We start from the raw sequence: 9,745 nt of genomic DNA on the forward strand, positions 1-9,745 counted from the left end.
ACGTGAATAGTTTCTGCAAAATATGCTGTTAATTTCAGTAGTCAGAAGAGGCCCAACTAAAAAGTAAAGTTGCTGAACAAAACTGGTCCTGTTTTACCTCAAACCAGGACATTGCCCTAGGATAAGGAACTGGATTTCCTCTTCCTAAGGGAAAAAATCTCTCCTAAATCTGACCCCATTAGAAGAACGCTATGCAAAAAAGATGTGGACAGGCTGCAGAAGGTCCAGAGAATGGCCACAGATTATGAAAGGACTGGGAAGCCTGCCACATGAGCACAAGCTGAGAGAACTGGGTTTGTTCAGCCTTGAGAAAAGAAGGCTTAGGGGAAGACCTTATCACCATGTTCCAGTATTTAAAGGGTGGCTACAAAGCAGAAGGACACTCCCTTTTTATGAGGCGTGACAAGGAAAAGACGAGCAGTTATGGGTACAAGTTACGCCTGGGGAGATTTCGACTGGACACAACAGGAAAACTTTTTCACGAGAACAATCAGCCATTGGAATCATCTCCCAGGGAAGTGGGGGATTCCCCAACATTGGACACTTTTAAGATTTGCTGGATAAGGTGCTGGGTCATCTTGTCTAGACCATGCTTTTGCCAAGAAAAGTTGGACCAGATGATCCTTGAGATCCCTTCCAACCTAGTATTCTATGATCCTCATCACATCACACCCAGCCTGTCTTTTCCAGGCTGAAAAGTCCTGGCCTCCAAATAAGTAATTCCTCACCTGATCATCATCCTGATCCTCATCTGACCTTTCTCTGAATGTTTTCCAGTTCTAATGGTTTCTTTTCAAAATGAGGTAACCATAAATTCACATACTATTCAAAGCATAGAAAATTGTACATATTTACCAGTAGCAAAAAGATGTTCCCTGTTGTGTTCATTATTCTGTTCCTAGTAATTTCTAATATTTGATTGCCTTTTTTGGCCATTAATGAGTATTAAGCTGATGCTTTCATTGAACTATTTTAATACCAGGATCTTACTTTTCAGTTCACAGCCAATCATTTTAAACATGAAGCTAGATTGCTATTTTCCCCCTCATGTCTGTAATTTTAAATTTAGCCTGGATTTCATCTGTCATTTTACTGCAGTTACTTTATTCCAGAAGGTCCCTCTAGAATGGTTCATAGCTTCCTCACATCCCTGCTACACCCTAAATAACTTCCTACCCTGAGTGCTCTACCTACTTACCCCTTTTCCCAGGTCCTGTCTCTCTCTTTCCATCCCTCTCCTGTAAGCATGGTCAAACACACTGATTGGTTGTGGAATACCCATCTTCGGAGACCTCAAAACCCAACTGGACAATGTCATAAGCAACCTGCTCCAGAGACCCCTTCCAATCTTGGTGACTCTGTGGATTAGTGAAATAAATTTAAAATTACAAACAAACAAACCAACCCCGACCAAACCTAATTAGTGCCATGATAAACAGTTTTTAAAAATACATAAGAGGCTGCTCCAAAATGGAAGGGAATATTACATTTCCCACATGTAACAGACAGAACTAGTAATACAAATCTTAAATGACAAGATTTAGGGTGAGTATTAGAAAAAATGGTTTCCTTCTCCTTTCTTAATGATAAGGATAGCAAGGCAGTAAAATTGGCTAGGTTGTAGAGCCTGTGTCACCACAGGTCTTTAAAAACAGGTTATGTTAACATATGTGGGTATGCTGTCGCATGGGTATAGTCAGTCTTTTCTTAGGTAAGGGAATATACATATGTGCCATGAGGTCTCTTAAACCTCTGTTTTTTCAAGATCCCAAAACTGACGCATAATCCTTCATGGCTACTGTATGCTAGAACATGATTTATAACATACATTAAAGTATACACAACTTAATTCTGCAACAGATCCTCAAGCCAGGTTGATCCCGATTCAAAAAGATATATGTAGAAAACAAAGGGCAGCATTACATGATTTTGTCTTGCCTCACTAGAAGGAATGCGACAACTGAAGGAAGACATTAGAATAGGAAATGTACCTTACCATTCTGTCTTCTCCCTATCTTATTGGGAATATGTTTTATTCATACAATTTTATTCTCACAATACTTGAGCACAGAAGAAATAAGGCACTCTAAATTTCTAACTGCTTTATTTCCTCATTGGTGCTCATGTTCTCTATCCACCATTTGACAATTGCATTATAAATTGAATGACAATAAATATTCACGAAAAGATTGTCACTACATCTCACGATTACCTTCTCTACCAAAGGTACCGTCAGCCAGGATGCTAACAAAAGAGAAATCACATTAATTTCATACTGTTGAGTTCCAGAGAACAGACATCCTAGCTTTATTTACTCTATTACAAAATGCACATATAGAACTAAAGTTTTTACTTCAAAACTTTGTGTGTGCTAATGTTTGAATATCCTGATAACAGAAATCCTCTTTTTTCCTTTCTTCTTTCTTTGTTACTCATAGGGTAGTTCTCCCAGCAAAATCTAGCCCTAACCTGACAGTGACTTTTCTTTAAAGAGAAAAAAACAAAACAAAGAATGGGAGAATAAATCAAGACAACTGTTATTTCAACAAGGGAATGAAATGCAACACCACAATTAAAATAAAGTAAAATCAATATACATTTAAAACCAATGTGTGTTCATAGAGGTATTCCATGCCAAAATATTTGCTGATAACTTAATTCTGATGCTGCCAGGTGCAAGTATTTTGCACTTGCCCTTTTGTAGTTCTGTTTCTGATCATAGATGTCAAGATCCATAGGGCAAAATATATACTTTTTGTCCAGCACTTTTCACCTATACTAAAAGGCTATATGACAAGGTATAATTGTAATTAAAAACCATATTTGATTCTGAATGGGTTTAGTATGACCCTAAAAGGTTGGGAAAACAGAAATTGAGGCTCATTCTATTCTCACGTATAGTACTGTAAACTATGTAGAACTCTTAAATCAGTAGAATAACAAATGTTAAAATTCATGTGCGGAATCAGATTTTTTTCTTTTAGAAAACATATTGCAAATTCACTTAAATATAGCAAATAATTGTATGAATGATACCCATTAAAATAATATAAAGCATTTAAGTGTTATTAAAAAAAAAAAAAACAACAACCAAAACCAAAGTATCATAGTCAGTCTTTACGAAAAAGGAAGATCATATAGCTTATCAGATATAGTTAATATTCATCTTTACCATGGGTAATACACCAGCTTTAATAAAAGGTTAGACCTTTGAACTTCTAAACAGTGTTTTGCAGGTAGCAACTCTAAATCACCAGATGATAGTGAAAAGCATAGAATTAAGTGAGTAGTCGACGTACTTTTTCACTTGATCTGACAGTATTTATTTTTTTTTTTAAGAGAGATAAATCACTTTGCTGCTGTTAAATTTCACACCTTCTGGTATAATGGTAACAATGCATATGAAACTGTGACACACATTTCTCAGTTTGCTACACTAAAGAAGAAAAATGAAGAAAGGTGACTCAAGTTGGCAAGTTGATGAAGCATACTAAGGCTTCCTAAATACTAGTATAAAAATAAAATCAGTTACTTATGTGTTTCTGTTGAATAAATGATCCACTTTTTAAAATAAAGAAGTCCGTAACTTACTTAGTTTCCAACTTCTTAATGGATATAGTCAATCATTCCACTCATTCTAAAACAGAAGCTTCATACAATGCTACTTTAAAGGATTCCACTACTTCCACATTTGAAAAGAACAAAACTTTTCAAACCCATAATCTCATACATTACTATTAGGATTTCTTACTTCTGTAATTATTATTGCAACACATTTGGTAAGTCAAGATATGCATACTTTCTCTCTTGTATATTGTGAAAAATTAATTTGCATATAACTGATAACAGAAAAAAGCTCTGGTATGGCTTTTTACTTCTGCTACTGCTTTTCGATTTCAGATGAAGGATGTGGAAAATTCTGGCTGTTGAATTTATTATTTACCAAGGCAACACAGTCCTAACTATTTTGGCTTCCTAATTAATTAGTTCATAAAAATGAAAAGCTTCTTTGATTAAATTTTACTTGGATTGTTTTGGTTTTGAGGCTATGATCCAGAGAAAATACTTAATGTATTTGCTTGCTATCTAGCTAAAACAATCCAGTTTGTTTAGGTTCCTGTACTGAGAATACAGGGTAATTTTCCTGTAATTAATAACAGGAGTTTGGTAATTATGTATCACATGTCCACGCAGAAAGTATATATCTGCATCAGAAGTCTTCCTGCATGGTCATATCACTTTTCCTTTGCTGAATTCCCCTGAGGTATGACTCTCAACAAAAAATTCCTTGGGGGAAATTTCCAAAAGTTCTGATGTATTTATTTATCTATATATTTATTTATTGTGCAAAGGGTAATTCCACTCGTAATAAACAAAACCATTTCTTATTGTAACGTTATGACTGATACTGATGTATAGTATGAAGCACACAATTGACTAATAAAAGTTTTAGATATTTTTTTGTTTAAAGACAGAGTCGATTATACCTTGAAAAAAAATTATTTATTATAGGTACAAAACTAGCCTTTGATGGATTTTTTTGCTTTGCCTACTCCTTGTCAACTTAAAAAAAACCATATTTTTTTTTATTAGTCATGAAAAAGAAGAAACAGGAAACCAAGTAAAACCTCAAAAAAGGGTTTTAAGCCTCAAAAAAACACCAAACCCAAAACACACGCACAAAACCAAACAAAAGAAATAACAACACCCTACTCAAACTACAGACTTAGCTGTAGCTACTATAAATACAACATGTTGGTGAGGCAGAGTATGTCCTTAGCAATGCCTACACATTGATCAGAAGTCTCCAAAAATGATCAGAAGTCTCCAAAAATGCCTACAGATGCCCCTGGGATCCTGAGAGTCATTGAATACTGATTCGTTATTAGAAGCAGCTTTCCCTTACTAAGCACATGGGGAAAGGTACATTACTGACACAGTTATGTTAAGGAGCAGGAACCATTACCCTTCGTCTGTCAACTTGAAAACGGAGGAGGTGATCTGAACCTCCTCTTTGGACATAATCTAAGAACATACATAGGGAAAGTAACTTTATCATGTCTTCCAGGACAGATTCTCTTGTGTATTCTTCTATTCTCTTTCCTTATTTAGGTCAAAACAATGACAAGTCATCCAGTTCACCGACAAGTCAAGTGTCTCTTCTTTTTCTTTTCTTTTTTCTCTCCTCTCTCACCTCCTCAGATGAGCACTAAACTTTCAAACACCAATTTCATTTACAGATGCATTCTGAGGTAAGGGACGACTGACTTTAAGTTTATTTTCCTTGGTTTATGTGTGCATGAGTTTGGGGTCGAGGGAGTCTTGGTAGGTTGTTTTTTAAACTGATAATATGACTTCACCTGATACCATGCTTTTAAATCAGGGTTGCCACTTCTTTGCCCCTTCAGCCAATATAGCTTACACAGGCTGAAGTCTAAACTGGGAAGAAACATTTACAAGTTCAAGACAGTACTGAAAAACAGACAGAGCAGAAGAGATTTTGTATAAACTCTTTCTTTTGGAAAATAAGAGAGAAGCGATGTAAAGAAATCTCAGTTCAATCAATACTGAAACATCAAGTAACTCCTCAGGAAAACAGAACATGAAATAGGACCAGTGATGATGAAGATGAATGTAAAGCATCCTTCTTGTTTGTCTCGGGAAACAGTCGATCCTGACCCTTCCCTGCCTCATTTGTATTGCTAAAACAAAATACTACTTTAAGAAAGTAAGTTAATTCAAGTAATATGAACTTTAATCCTACACTTGCTCATAAAAATAGAAACAAACAGAACAAGGAAGCAATATGCAATACATATGATCCATATTGAAGCTGTGTGAACACGTTAAAAGTTCTGAAATTTGAATAATTATTTTTTAACCTTTTGTTTGGACATACTTAATTGTCCTAATTTAATGTTCTTATAGGTAACTTTATATTTCTAGTCAACTTCAAAGGCTGTATAACAGGTACTCATACTGCCACATTTTATTCAGTATTCCCATATTTAAGAGTTTTAGTCATATTGCGAGGCAGCAGGGGGAAACAACAAACTGCTCATCAAAAAATACATAAGTCAAATTTAAAAATAATGGAAATAATTAAAAAACAACTGTGAACTGCTAAAAAAGATAATCAAGCTATCAGGATAAATAATAAGATAATCAATAATAATAATAAATAAAAAGATAATCAAGCTATCAGGTTAAATCAAATTATTACAAATTAAAAAAAAAATCTACATTGAAGTAGTACATTGAAATCTACAGTCATGAAAATATTTGTATTGGGTTTTGTCTCAGATACATGCCAGGAAAGCTGACATTTCCTGTTTACAAAACCCACAATTTTGTCTCACAGCAATAACATTCTGCCAAAAGGACGGGACTCTTCTGTACATCTCTTGAGAGCATTTTTTCCCCCACATTATCCATTTACAAGATTGAAGATACAAATTTTCAATAAATTCCATTTTACTTGCTACATAAGTTAATATTAGGAATATTGTTTACTAAAGCATGTATCCAAGCACCAAAGCAAAGTTTAATATCAAACCAAAAGAGGTTCATAAAAGATTCAAGTTAAGTTTTCATTCCTGCAATTTAAAAAGTTTATACAGCTCTGCTGCAATATAATTATTTTAGGACCTCCACACAGAAGTGCATACTACACAAATATTTTGGCCCCAAAATACAGACATCACAGTCATTCAATTGAATTAGGAAGAGGTCACATGAATATATCATCTGAGGCTCTGCTTTGCTTTAAATATCTATAAATAAATCTTCTGGCAAGCAGTATGTGTTAATTTCTAAAACAAAAGTGTACTTAGACACAACTGTCATGTTGTAAATCATCACAAAAACCACAAACAAATGAAGGAAAACAATATCCTCAGCAGATCTTGAATCAGTGGTGGTGGTGGGGATGTAGATTCTCAGCAGATTTAACTTGAATTCCATTACTTGTTATCGGTTGTTTTTAACATCTTTTTTGTATATTAAAGGCCTTTATTTGCTTAGTAGTAACATACCAAGGCCTTTCTTCCCCAGGCAAGTATATGAATTTCTCCCAATAAACACAGCCAGTTCACTGCAAATGGATCCTTACGATGACAGCAGAGTTATTTGATGGAAATTCATGCACCGCCATCTGACACTTCTCAGAAGATTTTAAAAATAGAGTTGGGGTTTCCGTTGTCAGTCTACTCCTTCAGTAGTGGTTGGATCAAAGCCTAATATCAACTCTGGAACATACTTCCATATCTTATATCAAGTCATCAGCAAGGCAGAATAAGTAAATCATTAGACAGCAATAAAAATGTAGTCAGTCCTTTTCACAAAAAATACTACTTCTGAATGAAAAATTGCTTCAGAAAGTTAAGTATTTCAGTATTGACCATTTTGCTTCTTTTTTCAATACAACTTCCAGGTTGTAGACTGCCATTGAAGCATTTACATAGTTTGCTGTCTTCTGTATCACAGCTTTCCCTGTCTCACCCCTCGCCCAGTTCTTCATGGAAATGAGATATCATGAGATAGCAACACCAAAGAAACAACCACACCAAATACCAAGACCAAAAGTAACATCCAAAATATTTACTCATTATCTGTCATAAAAGCTGAACACTAAATATTCTCTAAAATCAATCCTTTGATTTCAAACCCTAACGCAGAGGATTTAACCCTATTAACAGGGCTGGGGTGAACTAGCGACAGACCAGCTTGACACAGACCAGCTTGACACAAACTAATGGTAAAATAAATACGTCCTCTCCTATCAGGCAGAGTCCTAGCTTGCTTGAAGAAATGAAGTGACTTTAAGTACACACGTTAATTCTCAGAATGGCAGATTGACTAAAAGCATCAAGATATATTCCACGCTGATCAAGGAAGTGGAATCATCCAAGAAAGGTGTATCCTGCATAAGTACCTTATTATTACCTCCTGAATGGCTCTTTTAGAGTGGGTCACATGGAGGACCATGGAAATGGTCAGAGGGCTGGAGCACCTCTCCTATAAGGACAGGCTGAGAGAGTTGGGGCTGCTCAGCCTGGAGAAGAGAAGGCTCCAGGGAGACCTTATTGGGACCTTCCAATACCTAAAGGGGGCTTATAAGAAAGAGAGAGACAGACTTTTTACCAGGGCCTGTAGTGACAGGACAAGGGGCATCAGTTTTAAACTGAAAGAGAGTAGATTTAGATTGGACACAAGGAATAATTTTTTTAGGATGAGGGTGGTAAGACACCAGAACATGTTGTCCAGAGAAGTTGTGGATGCCCCACCATTGGAACTGTTCAGTCAGGTTGGCTGGGGCTCTGAGCAACCTGATCTAGTGAAAAATGTCCCTGCCTGTGGCAGGGGGTTGGACTAGATGATCTTTAAAGGTCCCTTCCGACCCAAACCATTCTCTGATTCTATGAATTGTGGTGTCAGTATTGGCATGTTTTGCACCTCTGACATTTGTGACCTCTGGCATAATATTATATAAGAAAATGAAGAAATGACAAGATTTATTAGGAAAGGAGGGTATTACAGTTCATTTTTATGGAGCATCCTTTTGGAGAGAGAAATGAATGCAAGAAACATTATTGCATAGGTACATACTTGCATGTATTTTTTTTCTTTTCCCCATTTCTTTTACATCTGGTAAAAGTGATATACTGGCAGACCGACCAGTTAGCAGCAGAAAGATATAACACAAGACATCCATAACTACAAATTTATTTTTATTTCAGCAATTAACTGGTAACTGGAGTTCGCAAATATAAAAGAAAAATTTTGGCCTAATAAACTCAACCTGCAGGGTTTAACTTATACATTTTTACTGTTTAACAGATGATCAGAAATATTAATGGAATAGCCAGTGTCTTGTCTTGATTACAGATGAACCAATTTAAAAAACTTGGCACCTGACAGCAAGAAGGAATCCAAATAGAAGCTGTCAGCCTTTTGGAATCTTAGTGCATGACCACTACCAGATTAGTAAAGATACCAATAGCAACAGACATTTAGATCATATCTATTTCAAATGAGAATGGGTGTGCACAGTATTTAGCATATTCTTTAAGTCATGTATTCTCACTATCATATCAACTATAAATATCTCAGATGTTCGTTGAACATCACAGTTTGTAAAAGAATCTAAGATTTCCCCTTTCGACTAACCGTTTTTGCTAGGAAACCTAAACGGTGACTTTGAGGCAAAAATCCTGTAGAACTTTTCAAAGAACCCAATAGCATTCAGAGTTTTACACACAGTCTATACCAACTGCTGGCAAGAGGGATACTTAAGGTACAGATTTGAAAATTAGGGACCTACAATGGGACGAACTAGTATGTATCTTAAATTTTAGGATGTCAAAACAAATTGGAAAAGGTTCTACAAAAAATTAAACAAAGCAGACATTTGCTCAGTCAGTATATGAAGTTACAGGCTAGCTGCTTTCCACATGAATATAAGGGAAAATATAATCTTTAAATATTTTTTTAAACTAGTATTCTGAGAGGAGATTTTACAGTGTCACAGTTACCTGAATTTAAGTCCTGTCCTTGTCAAGTGTAGGCAGCAGAACCACAGAAAAATGTGCAGTAGCACTGAAACAGAAACTGAAACAGAGTGTTTGCAAGACCCAGGTCTTTGCACCAGGTCTCAGAACCAGAGTGAGCCTGTGCATAGACAACAAAGAGTTAAAAACTACTTAACTAGGTTTTAGAAGCAGGGAAAAAAACAGGACGTGAGCTG

At 35.7% G+C, this 9,745-nt stretch overlaps 1 protein-coding gene across 1 annotated transcript in view; it reads right to left on the reverse strand.

Moving 5' to 3' along the window:
* The window catches only part of RYR3 (ryanodine receptor 3), a gene marked incomplete at its 3' end in the record, with an annotated part of 183,209 nt that extends 181,927 nt beyond the window's left edge, over positions 1-1,282 (reverse strand). The window contains exon 1 of the mRNA XM_009886997.1: positions 1,199-1,282. Coding sequence (XP_009885299.1) covers positions 1,199-1,282 — 84 coding nt within the window. The remainder of the gene's footprint in view (positions 1-1,198) is intronic.
* Positions 1,283-9,745: the final 8,463 nt, after the last annotated feature.

The sequence above is a fragment of the Charadrius vociferus genome, unplaced genomic scaffold (assembly GCF_000708025.1).
Source record: "Charadrius vociferus isolate BGI_N301 unplaced genomic scaffold, ASM70802v2 scaffold14, whole genome shotgun sequence".
Lineage (NCBI taxonomy): Eukaryota > Metazoa > Chordata > Aves > Charadriiformes > Charadriidae > Charadrius > Charadrius vociferus.